General features: G+C 41.6%; 2 protein-coding genes across 2 annotated transcripts in view; both read left to right on the top strand.

The window, feature by feature from the left end:
• top2a (DNA topoisomerase II alpha) overlaps positions 1 to 5,941 on the top strand; it is a 52,478-nt gene extending 46,537 nt beyond the window's left edge. Inside the window, exons 31-35 of the mRNA XM_080213326.1 lie at positions 1,219 to 1,366; positions 1,465 to 1,547; positions 2,867 to 3,073; positions 3,707 to 3,924; positions 5,359 to 5,941. Coding sequence (XP_080069452.1) covers positions 1,219 to 1,366; positions 1,465 to 1,547; positions 2,867 to 3,073; positions 3,707 to 3,924; positions 5,359 to 5,511 — 809 coding nt within the window. The 3' untranslated portion in view covers positions 5,512 to 5,941. The remainder of the gene's footprint in view (positions 1 to 1,218; positions 1,367 to 1,464; positions 1,548 to 2,866; positions 3,074 to 3,706; positions 3,925 to 5,358) is intronic.
• Positions 5,942 to 8,967: 3,026 nt separating this feature from the next.
• LOC145359105 (gap junction delta-3 protein-like) overlaps positions 8,968 to 14,790 on the top strand; it is a 54,230-nt gene continuing 48,407 nt past the window's right edge. Inside the window, exon 1 of the mRNA XM_080213490.1 lies at positions 8,968 to 9,415. The gene's annotated coding sequence lies outside the window, so the exon portion shown is untranslated. The remainder of the gene's footprint in view (positions 9,416 to 14,790) is intronic.

Here is a 14,790-nt window from a genome sequence, read left to right as displayed (position 1 = left end):
AAATACCCCTCTAAACCATACACCATCCTGACTTGGAGCAATATTGCTGCACCTTCACTGTCATTAGGTCAAAATCCTCAAACCACTTTCCTAATGGCACCATGGGTGTACTTGCACCACAGTGGTTCATGAGGCAGTCCACTGTTACCTTCTTGAGGACAATTGGGGATGGCCAATAAATGCTGGCCCTGCCAATAATGCCATGTCCCATCAATGGTTTAAAATGTTAGTGTCTACAAAAGAATTGAAGTGACAATAGATCACTTGCTTGTTCTGATGGGATTGCTGTATATTTCCAGCACTTTGTTTTCAGATTTTTGTTATTAGTTGCTTTCCTAGTTTTACCCATTATCAAATTGAACTAGCTAAAAGCATTACCATTTTTAAAAGGTATTTTGTTGTTCAGTTGTCACAGTCTAATCAACTCCGCAACCTCACCCAGGTCCAATCCCTGTAACCCCATTTACGCTACTAGTCCCAAAGGGACAGGTGCAAGCAATTTAGCTTGGCCAATCAACCTAACCCACACATCTTTGGACTGTGGGAGGAAACCCATACAGACACATGGAGAACATGCAAACTCGTCACAGACAGTGACCTGAGCCGGGAATTGAACCGGCTATGAGGCAGCAGTGCTAACCACCGTGCCATAGCAGTATATAGTTTAACATTTCAACCGACTTGCACACCTTTAAATTTTTGTGTTTGCAAAATTCTTGCACAATTTTAGTAACCAAATAATTTTTATGGCCAGATTCAGGAAAGCTGTTATTTATGCTCATTCGTTGGCATTTTAAAGACCTTTGATTCTTTCGTTGTTATCTTTTGGCGTTTTCAAAAAGTGCGCTAACATATCGAAAAAAGATGAAAACTATGTTTAATAGTTATTAATGGACCTTGCCTCTTTTTCCTATTGCCTCAGTTTTTCCTTTCTATAATCTTCCGATTCCTAATTCCAAAACTCAATGGCTTCAGGACTCTGACATTTTCTGCAAGATTTTTAGTCCTTCAATTAGATTTTCCAAAAGTAAATGTGCTAAAATAGAAATTCAAACCTGCAATCACCTTTGCACATTCACATTTCATATCATGTTTTTGTTCTACCCAGATTCAATTGTGTTTCCTTGAGCTCTGCTCACATTTTTAATTTTATCCTTCCTGAGCAGAAAGGTACAGAATTTCCTTTAGATAATTTCTCACTTTCCCCATTTACCACAGCTTCGAAGACCAAATATGTGCTTGGGACATCTGATGAGGAAGATGAAGATGGTGATAAAATGATGAGTGATCGGGAAAGTGATGATGATTTTTGTATTTCTGATAGTGATACTGAATTCTCCGCTCCAAAAACAACTAATGCCCTAAAGTAAGTGTGATAATGAGATTTAAAATCAGAGGTGAATTTGTCCCAAGTGAAATGGACAAATACATTTGCCTATAATGCATGTAATGTGTTTCCTCCAGGAAAGCTCAGTCAAAAACTTCTGAGAAGGCTGTTCCTCGTGAGAGTGCAATTCTGCAATCATCACAGACATCTTCCAAAACATGTAAGTGAATCTGCATTTCCAACAGTAGTAACTTTAAAGAACTATCATTTTGATACAAGCTTGGAAGCAGCGCTAATGGATCAGTATTTTTTGACCATGAAAATAAATTAAACTACACACTAATGGATCCTGGATTTGATCTCTGTGTCTATCAGCCAGGTGACTGCAGATGAAAAATAACCTTTATGCCCTTGGAAACTGCCATCCACTCATTTATTTTAAAGTGCATGCATGGGCTCCGGTGTTCTCTTGTGGTAAAATGCTGATAATATGTGGCACGTGGTTGAGATTGATCGAAACTGGCAGAATCATAATTCAACAAGATGACACTTTCATGAGTGAGATAGAGTAGAACAAAATTTAACCATGTACTAAGTTGTTGGACATAATGTTGCATCTAGAAAGTGTATACCAGTAGAAGAAAATCCAAATGCATAAGCTGAGCTTAAGACAAAGCCTCTAGGTACAGAGGAGATGTCAGGGGTAAGTTTTTCACTCAGAGGGTAGTGGAGGCAGATTCGATAGGGTCTTTTAAGAGACTTCTGGATGAGTACATGAGACTTAGTAGGATTGAGGGTTATAGGTAAGCCTAGTAGGCAGAGATATAATCAGCGCAACTTGTTGGCCGAAGGGCCTGTTTGTGCTGTAGTTTTTCTATGTTATGCTTAAATCAATGTGCAAATTGATGGATATTTGGCTCCAGCATTCCTTGTATGGGCAGTCATTGGTGAAAAGGTGGTGCTAACTGAACAAGGTTGCTTGATTTACTTATGCATGCTACTAACTGGTTCATTGTAGAGCACCAGGGTGGTGTTTGCAGCTGATTCAGTGTTTTAAGAAGGAGATGAGCAAAAAGATTTTTAAAAGCTGTCTTGTAATTAAGCCATATTGTCTGCAGTGAATTTAGTGGAGTATTATGAAAGGGGGGGTCAACGTCGAGCTGAAGAGCTTTGAGTATTTTTTTAACCCATAATAATGCTTTTGAGATTGGGTTGCATTTTGGCCTGACACCCCCGAATGCTGTATACGTGCCTTGCTGAATGTGCCTGAACAAATCAATCCCAAACAATGTTGTTAGATATTTCAAGAACTCTTAATATTTTTGAAATTCTACAAAATAGTACTGAATTTGCTTTGCTGATTGTAGCATTGACAGGTTTTTTAAAAGGTGATCATTTTCTTCTGTTGAGGAAAATATTGATGCAATTTGTTTAGAAAATGTGATTAATATACAAATAGTGTTTTTCAGGATTTGGGACCTTGCTATTAGATTTTTTTTTGACACTTATCTTAACTATAAAATCTATTCTTGTTTACAGCCACGAAGGACATTCAGAAGAATGTCCCTGAAGTAACTGATGATTCTTTATCAACTTCTGAGACAGTTGATGAACCTGAAGCTCCTTCAAACAATTCTGCCACTTCTAAACCTGCAGCCAAGAAACTAGCAGCCAAACCTGCTGGAGAAAAAGCAGCACCAAAAAAACGAACTCTTGGAAAGAAACAAACATTTGCTTCTAAGAAAGGCAAGTGAATCTGTTCTGAAAAAGATCTGGTCTTGATTGCAATCTGCACGGTTCTTTGATTTCTGGCAACAAAATCACTGCCCCTAATTGGGAAAAAAAGATATCAGAAATTGTTTCAGTATTTTTCTTTGGATTTATGTTTCATTTCCAGTAAAGCGACCGTGGCTAATGCTTAGCAATGATATAGTTATTAATGTGTTATAACTATGAGGCCAATTTACCATTGCTATTGAAGACTGGATTTGATAAATTAATAACTGAGATTAGAGATTTATACCATATTGTCAAACATTGTTTATGCAAAGAGTTACAACAAAGCTTTTTTTCCTAATTTACCATACTTCGAAAGGACGTAGTTTGCTGTAAACCATTTTGAGACATCTGGTGGTTTTGAAAGATTTTACTGGAGTTCCTGAGAAGTTTTCCTTTTGACCGCTCGTGAGAATTGCCTACTTGAGCAGCTTTGAGAAAAGCTGAGGTTTGGTTATTCTCTCAGTCTGGGAAAAGGAAATGTTTATTGTGAACTTATTGTCATTTCGAATTATATTTGCTGCTAAGTTATTGAACAGGTTAACGAATAGCAACTTTGAAAAGCTCAATATTAGGTTTAATGTAAAATATAATTATTTCCAGATGAAAACCAGCCCTCCATTTTTGATGTTCTCACCAAACAAAAGGCTGCTCCAAAAACTTCCAAGACTGCTGCAAAAACAAAAAAACAAACATCTTCTGATGAAGGCAATGCCTCAGAGAAAGTTGCTAAGACTAAAAAACCTAAAAGGAAAAAGGATGCTGACTCTGATTCGGAATCTGACTTTGGTTCAAAGGCTGCAAAAGCAACTGCGAGCAAAGTGAGTGGGTTTTTCATTTCACTTCCACTTTTTGGAGCGTAAAATTGCCAGTGCATTTCTTTGAAGTTAGTAAGATGATTTGCATCTTTTCATCTCTGAGATGTGGCTGGTGAATTTTGTTTGCTGCTTTAAAAGTCATAAATCAACTGGACTTTATTAATTTATTCAAATTTGCATGGTAATTTCAAACTGATTTCTAATGAAATCTGCACAAAGCACAGATCAACCCTCAAACTGCCAGTGGTAGGAAGGGAGATGGGAGCATATTTTGCGTAGGTTGGTAAAAATGGGCAGCATTTATTGGCCCAAGATGTGGCAAAAGCCCTGCATAGCCTCCTCCAAGAAAGGTCTTCAATATTGAGCTAATGCCAGAGTAGCTCTTGCCAGAAGCCTAGGGTCAGAGAGCAGCATCCAGGCCACCCTTTAGAGGCGAGAGAGGTCACCAGCAAGGACAGGGTTGGCTCTTAATCGTCAAGCCTTCAATCAAGGACTGAGTACCTTTAAATGAAGGCATGGCAACGCTGGGAGTCCACAAACTAACCTTGGGGGGGTGGGGAGCGGGGGAGGGTAGTGAGATTATCCAACATGACTGTGACTGGATAATCCAATGGTAGCCCTTTAAATTTATCAGTGCTTGCTACTTCATGTTGCAGGATATGTTCTGATCTCTTGAGCCTGACTCGATACTGCTTATTTGTTCCATACATATCCTTTGGAGCTGCCAATTATTAAGTTTGCTTTCTTCTGCTGCTCTAATTATTTTGATTGACCAAGCTGCCAGTGATATTTCCCTTCATACGGGATGTATCTCTGACACATTGCATGCTATCTTAGCAGGTAACCAAAGAAGTAAATTGATCAAAAACAGTTCACAAGTGCTGATTTTTTTTTCATAAACTCTCGAGTGCATATACTGTATAAATACAAGTAGTGCATCACATTCCCAATAACTGTGTCTCATGCTTATATTTATTTACTAATCAAATTAATCAAGACATCCAACTCATTCAGGTGAGGATGGTTTGGTATATGTGCACTGCTCTTAGCTGACTTAGCTGATCATAGATGGTGCATCAGAAGTATTTTAATATTCCTGAATTATAGAGAGTAATATTAGCCAGAGTTCTCACTCACATTTGGCAGTGCCTGTTGAAAATGTGTGAATGAGGACATTGGCAAGGACCTGAGGAACAGTGATACCCCTGCCTCCTACTACAGGGATGTGATGATTATACATGAATGGTGACTGCAGATACGGCACCACTTATATAATTATTGTTGATTTTGGAAATCCTCACTACATTTACTTTATTTTTAGCTTCTTCAGTTGCACAATGATTTGAACTTTATTTCTGGCTTCCCTCGTCTTTTAATAAAACACAGCCAGAATCCTCAAATAGTTGTATTTTTTTTAATATTGTGGTTCTCCTTCAGAAATGCAAGATGCTGGAAGATGAGAGCTTCCGTGTTGATTCTGCTGAAGACTCTAACTCAAGTATTGATCTTGGTAGACCTCCCAGAATGACGAGCCGTGCAAAAAAGCCTGTTCAATATTTGGAGGACTCTGACGATGATGATTTGTTTTAAATGTTGAAGTATTGTCCATTTAATTTGTGCCCTGCCAATTTTGGTATTGAGCCAAATAGACCAGGGAAGTCCCAGTATTGCTTTATAATGTTATCTGTTATATTGGGACACTATTCTTCCTCTGGGATAGTGGGTGAAAATCAAAGCAGATTCCTGCTCCTAACCTATGGGGGAAAGTGCAGTTTTTATATGCTTTCTGCACACAATTGAATAGCCTTTGAATGTCTGTTTTCTAATCTGTATGAAGAATGATCTGATAGACTGCAAATGGAATATTTTGGAAATATGCTGGCTAACTTTTAGTTTTGTCTGTCCATTGTAAATATTTGCTGGCAACTGATTCTTATCCTCTCACTTACCGGTTCACTTGCACTTCACTTTTTTAACTTTTCCAAATTCTGAAATAAAACTTTTTTACAAAAGTACATTTTGAGCATTCTCTCAGTTGAACTGTGTGCTTTTGAGAAAAATATAATAGTTTCCTCAATTTAAAGTTGCTTTATTTAACTTGGCTGTTAATTTAAAATAACTCCTTTGTAAAGTACATCAATTTTATCAATTAATTTTCACAGTTCAATGTCCCACCACAAGTAAGTATGATTCCTGAATAATTTGAATTCAACACTATGATCAGCATCAGGAGTCATAGTCTGGTACTCATTCTCTCAATTATAAAGTTTATTTATTAGTCACAAATAGTCTTACATTAACATTGCAATAAAGTTATTGTGAAAATCCCCTAGTCACCACATTCCAGTGTCTGTTCAGATACACTGAGGACAAAATGAATGTAACCAATGCACCTAACCAGCACATTTTTCAGACCGTGGAAGGAAACTGGAGTACCCAGAGAAAACCCACACAGACACAGGGAGAACATGCAGACTCCACACAGACAGTGAGCCAAGCTGGGAATCGAACTGGATGCTTGTTGCTGTGAGGCAGCAGTGCTAATTGCTATGCCATATGCTGCCCATAAAAGATTAATGGATGATCTGACTGGGATGTTTATGATGATGAGATAGGGTAGTTTGAGAAAAAAATCTGGTGAGGCAATTATTACAAAAAAGCATAATCTTATAGGTAGAACTAGGCTAATTAGGGGTGATTGTCAGGAAAAACCTTTTACGCTGGAATGGAATGCTGCTGAGAATATAGATCAGTTGAACATATTAAAGCTGAGATTGCTGGATTTATGATGCACTGTATGGGCCCAAGATAGGTAAATAGGTTTTTTAATTTTTAGCCATGATTTCATTGACTGGCAGGACAAGTTCAAGGGATGAATAACTCATTCCTGTTCTTATGTTCTGGGTCAGGTATAACATGAAAACATTTCACTGGGCAAGATATGGACCTCTCGATATGACACCTTTCAATTTGCCAATTAGTTTTGCTGGATTGGTTCAAAAGGGTCAAAGTAACTCACGTAATGTCTGGTGACGAAAGACACCAGTTAATTTGGAACTGAACACAATGGCATCATAATTCCAGCTCCTGTGGGGAAATGGGATATAAGAGTCCAGGGCAAGTATGAGTTTTCCTTAAGTTGTAAACTACAGACTACTCAATTCCTGGCCTCCATCCAGCCTCCCTACTATACTCCTTATACACCTATGATTGGCCAAATTCCCCTCCAATTCAATTTTCAAGTTTCTTGACACCACCACAGTGGGTCAGGTCTCAAACAATGACAAGACAGTACAGGAGTGAGATAGAGAATCTGGTGAAGTGGTGCAGCAACAGTACACCAAGATTGGAGGAAAGGCAAATTGTGTGGAGAGTCTACAGAAGGATCTAGATAGGCTGGGCGAATGGGCTAGGAAATGGCAAATGGAATTTAATGTTGGCAAGTGCGAGGTGGTCCACTTTGGTAGGAATAATGGTAGGAAGGATTATCACTTACGTGGCGAAAAACTGCAGCAGGCGACGGTGCAGAGGGACCTTGGGGTCCTTGTGCATGAGTCGCAAAAACCCAGCTTGCAGGTGCAACAGGTGGTCAGGAAGGCAAATGGGATGCTGGCCTTCGTAGCAAGGGGGATTGAATATAAAAGTAGGGAGGTCTTGCTGCGGCTGTATAGGGCATTGGTGAGACCGCAGCTGGAGTACTGTGTGCAGTTTTGGGCGCCGTAGTTACGCAAGGATATTTTGGCCTTGGAGGGAGTGCAGAGGAGGTTTACTAGGCTGATGCCAGAGTTGAGGGGGTTGAGCTATGAGGAGAGGCTGAATAAACTAGGCTTGTACTCGTTAGAGTTTAGAAGAATGAGGGGAGATCTCATTGAGACATATAAGATGATGAATGGGATGGATAGGATAGAGGTGGAGAGACTCTTCCCGCTCAGAAAGGATAATAGGACTAGGGGGCACAGCCTCAAGATAAAGGGGGGGTGGTTTAGAACGGAGTTGAGGAGGAACTTCTTCACTCAAAGGGTGGTGAATCTCTGGAATTCTCTGCCCGTTGAAGTGGTGGAGGCTACCTCGCTAAATATTTTTAAGACGCGGGTTGATGGGTTTTTGGTAAGAGAGGGGATTAAGGGTTATGGGGAGAGGGCGGGAATGTGGAACTGAGCCACGACAGATCAGCCATGATCTTATTGAATGGCGGGGCAGGCTCCAAGGGCTAGATGGCCTACTCCTATTTCTTATTCTTATGTTCTTATGTCCAGAACCAGGAGTCACAGTCTGAGGATACAGTGTTGGCCAATTAGGACAGAGATGAGAAATTTCTTCACTCAGAGAGTGGTCAGCCTGTAGAATTCACTACCACAGAAGCAGTTGAAGCCAAAACATTGAATGCTTTCAAAAAGAAGTTAGATATAGCACTTGAGGTGATATCAGAGGATATGGAGGGCAGGCAGGATCAGACTATTGAATTGGATGAACAGCCATGATCATAATGAATTACACAGCAGTCTCCAAGGGCCAAATGGCCTCCACCTGCTCCTATTTTCTGTGTTTCTGTGTCCTTATATTCTTTTTGATAAAAGGTAATTTGGACTCGAAAGGTCAGCTCTTTGCTCTCCTTACAGATGCTGCCAGACCTGCTGAGATTTTCCAGCATTTTCTCTTTTGGTTTCAGATTCCAGCATTAGAGTAATTTGCTTTTACTCTTATTATCTTGCCTCAGTGTCTTGTCTATTGTCATGTTACTATGAAGCCTTTTCCTACATTGAAGGCACTATCTAAAAGAAGCATTTTATTACCATAAAGTAGGGGAGGGGTGGGATGTTTCAAGGGAACGATTTATCTTTACCGATCCCTATTTCAGGAGGAGCTGATTAGGGGCGTCATTGAGTCAATGGGAAGGTGAAAGCCCGGGAATGGGAATGGGAATGGGAGGGGGAGGTGGCTGTTCACCAGTCGTCATTCCACAGATTAAACAAGCCCTGGCGGCGTGGACTTGAGTATTTTCTTGAAAACTTTTCCACGACAAACATTTAGGAGACTTGCTGTGTCAAAGAAGATGTGGTTTAGCCGCTCCGTAGGTCACGTTACAAGGGGAGGAGGGATGTCGGGATCGCTTGGACAAGAGGAGATACAGCCACCAGCAGCCTGAAGTTTCAAAGACTTGGCAAAGGGGGAGGCGGGGGAGAAGCATCTTCCTAAAACGGGAGGAATTTTCTGTTGCAGCCCATGACACACATCATTGCGGGACTGACGCTGCTGATTTCCCTGAGCAGCGGTTCTGTCGACTTCCTCCACAAAGAGGTGGACGCGTTTTGTAAAAAAAAAGTTTGCTGTTTTATGGGTTCAAACTCTTCCAATGCCGGTGCAACTGTGATTATAAATGCATGGGGAGGAGGAGAAACGTTACTATCGTGATCCCGGCAACTGCTAGAGGGAGTGTCAAGACATCGCAAAAGATTGGCTTTTGTTATGGAGAACTTTGCCTGTCATTAAAAAAGTTAAGTGAAACTTTTTAATCAAGTTGCTTTATTCCTTCTTTAAGCATTTCAAGGAAAACACAATTCACAGTGACAGATTTTTTTTAGTGATAGAGAAGTTATGATTAAGCTTGTTTTTTTTTCCCTCCCCCAATGGTTATTTTTGGAGGGAACATGCCCTCTACCCAGTTGCAAACTTTGCAGCAAATTGCACTGATTTTCCGGTTGGAACTGATGGCAGGGTTTGCCTCTCAATGTAGCTGGGGTAGCAAAACCTTAACTTGAAATGGGAGAGCAGCTCAGACCAAGGTTTGAGTGGGAATGTTTCTTTCGCTCACCTGACCACGGGAAAGGGTCGAAATAAGAATATTTCATGCAGCTTTCGAAAAGCCAGTGTTCTGCAATATTTAGTAACATTTTAGTTGATTTCATAGTAATTACACTAGTGGTTGGCTAACTTTTTTCTGAGATTACCTCCCCCACCCCCCCACTTTAAAATAGCATTAGCCAGGAACTTTTCGTAGCAAGCTTAATTCAAGACACTGATGGAATGATTAAATATTCCTGAAGCTCCATGATGCTACCGTTGGAATCAGAGAGTTGGTTTGGGTCAGGTGCTGCAACACCAATTTCTGACTGATGTGATCATAGCGAGGGGGATTGAATATAAAAGTAGGGAGGTCTTGCTGCGGCTGTATAGGGCATTGGTGAGGCCGCAGCTGGCGTACTGTGTGCAGTTTTGGTTGCTGCACTTATGCAAGGATATTTTGGCCTTGGAGGGAGTGCAGAGGAGGTTTACCAGGCTGATACCGGAGTTGAGGGGGTTGAACTATGAGGAGAGGCTGAATAAACTAGGCTTGTACTCGTTAGAGTTCAGAAGAATGAGGGGAGATCTCATTGAGACATATAAGATGATGAATGGGATGGATAGGATAGAGGTGGAGAGGCTCTTCCCGCTCAGAAAGGACAGTAGGACTAGGGGGCACAGCCTCAAGATAAAGGGGGGGCGGTTTAGAACGGTCTGCCCATTGAGGTGGGTGGAGGCTGCCTCGCTAAATATTTTGAAGACGCGGGTTGACTGGTTTTTGATAAGCGAGGGGATTAAGGGTTATGGGGAGAGGGCGGGAATGTGGAACTGAGACACGACAGATCAGCCATGATCTTATTGAATGGCGGGGCAGGCTCGAAGGGCTGGATGGCCTACTCCTGCTCCTATTTCTTATGTTCTTATGATCTGAATTAACTAACTCCCTCAGTTAGGCACCGCCAGGTAGCTAGACAAAGTAATTCTGTTTGTGGCAATGGGTTATTTCAGTCCAGGGAAACTGGGCATCAGAGCCAGGTTTAGGTTTTTGCCTCAGCCGGTGTTGACACAAAACCTTAGTGTCCAGCAGATGTCACTAGACAGTAATCAGAAGCTGAATCCCTGGTTGAATATTCGCCTCCCTCACCTTTTTGGGATATTCGAGGTATTCTTGCTGGCTTTGGCTAAGTCAGCAGATTCCAAGGACCTTCCTATTCTGTGCATCTCAACTAGGTGACAACTTGGGGGTCGTCATTTTCATGACCATTAACATAGGTCAAGTTTCACAAGTATCCTATCTTGAACGAAATGAGCATTAATCATATTTGAATGAAGGCTATTGATAACTTAATGATCTGTCACTGGACGGATTGGTTCTGAGAAGCTATTTAAAATATATACTTAAAATACCTTTGATCCATATGAACTTGTGCCTACTGCTTCAATTTAATGTCCCAAGATATACAGGTTGGGGAGATCAGCGTGATAAATCCATGGGGTTACAGGGATAGGGCCTGGATAAGGGTCAGTGCAGACATGATGGGATGAATGGTCTCTTTGAGCACTGTAGGGATTCTATGATTGCTGGTCTGTGTGATCTGGGGCAACAGTTGGCCTCATTGCTCCTGAGCGGCAAATGGAAAGTAGCCAGGTTTCTTATTCAGGCCATAGCAAGCTTGCAACTGAGTGGGGAGGGAGGTTGGGGGAAGTGGGGAGGAACATGTTCCCTCCAAAAATTACCACTGGAGGAACAAACTAAACCCTGGGTGGCACAGTGGGCACAATGGTTAGCACTGCTGCCTCACAGCACCAGGGACTCAGATTCAATTCCTGGCTTGGGTCATTGTCTGTCTGTGTGGGGTTTGCACATTCTCCCCATGTCTGCGTGGGTTTCCTCCAGGTGCTCCAGTTTCCTCCCGCAGTTCGAAAGGTGCACTAGCCGTGTTAAATTCTCCCTCAGTGTACCTGAACAGGTGCCGGAACGTGGTGACATGGGAATTCTCACAGTAACTTCACTACAGTGCTATGAAGTTACTGTGAAAGTAACTTCAGGCCACTAATGTAAGCCTAGTTGTGACAAAAATAAAAAAAGTCATAATTCCTCTATCAATAAAAATCTGTCACCGTGAATTGTGTCTGTTCGTACCGAGCCATGTCTGGAAATTGTGCATGTTGCACGATTTTTATATGCATCTATTGTACCATAGCTTGCTTTCATTTTTGTTTTAAACATTATGGGATGTGGGGTGTCACTGGCAAGTCTTCAGCCAGGATGTTGTTGAGGTCCATAACCCTTGTTGTGTACGGTGCACTCAGCACTTTCTTGACATCATGTGGCATGAATTGAATTGACTGGAGGCTGAGATGGATCATCCACTCAGCACATCTGAAAGTGTGGTTAAAACCTTCAGCCTTGTTTTTTATTGTATCTGCATATGGGGCCCCAGCATCCCTGAGGATGGCGATGTTTGTGGAGCTACGTCTTCCCATTACTTGTCTAATTGTCCACCACCCATTCATGACTGGATGTGACAGAACTTGTGGGATTGTTTAACTCCTGGTTGCATGCTGGTTCTGCTGTTGAACAGACCTACGGTGCTGTGATGTATCTTCACCAGGTTGGCACCTTATGTTTAGGTATGCCTGGTACTATTCCAGATATGCTCATTGAATCAATGTTGATAGCCTGGCTTCATGATAACAGTATAGTAAGGAATATACCAAGCCATGAGATTACAGGGTGTAGTGGAATACAGTCGAGTTACTAATGGTCATGATTTCCTCATGGATGCGCAGGTTTGAGCTGCTAGGTCTGTTCTGAATCTATTCCATTTAGCATGTTGGTTATGCTGCACAACATTGTGGAGCGTGTTCTCGGTGTGAAGCCAGAACTTTGACTTCAGAAGGACTCTGCAGTATTACTTACAGATGTACGTGCCATGTACAGATGCACTTGTAACAGGTAGCTTGGTGATAATGAGGTCCAGGAGGTTTGTCCCTCATGGATTGTCTCTCATGGATTGTCTGACCATCTTATTGGGTTGAAGGGTATGGGGAGAAGGCAGGAAAATGGGGATGAGGAGGTTATCGGCCATGATCGAATGGGTGATTCGGACCCAATGGGCCGAATGGCCTAATTCTGCACCTATATCTTATAGAAGTTATGTACCACCTGCCATAGGTCCAATCTGGCAGCTATGTCCTTCAGGAATTTGCCTGAGAGAAAGTTCCTCAGGTCCATCATCCATGAAGAACGGCCACTTGGACAACTTGCTGCAGGACGTCCCGACCAGTGGAACTATATTCCAAAAAGGCTCAACACCTTCAGCAGAGAATGAGTAGATAGATCAGACAATTGAAGGTCAAAAAGGAACATAATCCTATTAATATAAACGCTGGCAGTTCGCATATTGAAAAGACTCTCAGACAGTGCATTCCAGATCCTATCCACTCGCTGTATGAATCTGCCTCCAGCCCTCTCTCAGTGCTTTGCAGATCCTATCCCCTCGTGTGTGAACCTGCCTCACTGATGCCCATGCCAGATACAGTCGTAACTTTGAATTTACTTAGTTGAAGTTGAAGTTGTTGAGTTGCAAATGCCCAGAAAAGTTACCTGTGAATCTCCAAGTGATGCATGGAGGCATTGACTGGTGTAGTTGGCATGAATAAAATTTGTTAAAGAAAGGCATTCTATCTCGTGGTGTAGCGGACAGTTTGCACACTGGGTTTCATCTGGGCAAAACCCAAGTTCAACGGGAGGCATGCATTCCGGGGTTACCTGATGAGGAGCATTCTGCAAGGCTGCAATTACCCTGTATATTCTATTTATTGAACAATAGTAGGAATAATAAGACAATTTCGGAGCTCTAACGGAATGCGGAGCCACAAAAGTGAAACTAGTTTGTAAATGCCACCGGAATCCTGTAACCAAATATTGGCTTCACCAGCAGGTGATTTCCTTACAGAAAAAAACTATGATTCACTAGTGTGAAATGAATTAAAATTGAGCCAAATTCTGTCCTTAAAAGGGATTGATGGAGAGCGATGTAGGGGAAAAAAAGCCTGGGTAATTTTGTTTACACGTCAGAAACCCAGTGTGGCAGTCAGACCTAGTTCTTGGATAACATTTCTTCAGCTTAATGCGCACAGAAGTGGACTAAATCTGAAACCTCAGTAGTCTGGGTGGTTCCACTCCCCCACTGAGTTGATGACTGAGTTGTTACCATCCATTAGTAATGGTACTTATAATTCATTTAATTCTGGGCCTTCCCTATGGCATCTTCCATGTTGATAATGGTTTGGTGATGAATGAGTTAGCAAGGTCAGAGCCAGGATGATGCATGATGTCCCCATTGTAGAAGAATTGGTATCAAACCATCAGAACAGCAGTGGTTGATTTATCCAGGTTGCACACATCCTCATTTAAGATTTCATCCCAAGGTTTAATCTTGTTTTTGCTGGAGTTCAAACAAATGAGGGGGGATTTCATAGAGACTCATAAAATGCTAACAGGCCTAGATAGGATAGGTGCAGGAAGGTTGTTCCCAATGGTGGGGGAGTCCGGAACCAGGGGTTACTGTCTGAGGATTCAGGGTAGAACATTTAGAGTGGAGATGAGACATTTCTTCACCCAAAGAGTGCTGAGCCTGTGAAGTCATTACACAGAAAGTAGTTGATGCCAAAACATTGAATATATTCAAGAGGCGGCTGGATATAGCGCTTGGGACAAATGGGATCAAAGGTTATGGGGAGAAAGCAGGATTAGGCTATTGAGTTGGACAATCAGCCATGATCATGATGAACGGTGGAGCAGGCTTGAATGGCCTCCTCCTGCTCCTATCTTCTATGTCTCTATGTTTAGTAGTGTAGGATTCACAGAGTTAAATCCATTGATCCACCAATTCGTTACTATAATATCCACTCGCATTCCTGAAGTAGGTATAAATGTGAATATTGCTGATGCATTGTATTTTAAGATTGTGAAATATGTTAAGTCTCCATATATGAGATAACATATGAGAGCTCACAATTACAATGTAAAATTGGAAGAACAGTTCCCATGGCAGGGAGTCCTATTCTCTAAGTGAATTA

This window comes from Carcharhinus amblyrhynchos, chromosome 27, assembly GCF_965287045.1.
Source record: "Carcharhinus amblyrhynchos chromosome 27, sCarAmb.v2.hapA, whole genome shotgun sequence".
Classification (NCBI taxonomy): domain Eukaryota; kingdom Metazoa; phylum Chordata; class Chondrichthyes; order Carcharhiniformes; family Carcharhinidae; genus Carcharhinus; species Carcharhinus amblyrhynchos.
The sequence above is the reverse complement of the archived record's forward strand: the minus strand, read 5'-3'. Positions and strand labels throughout refer to the sequence as shown.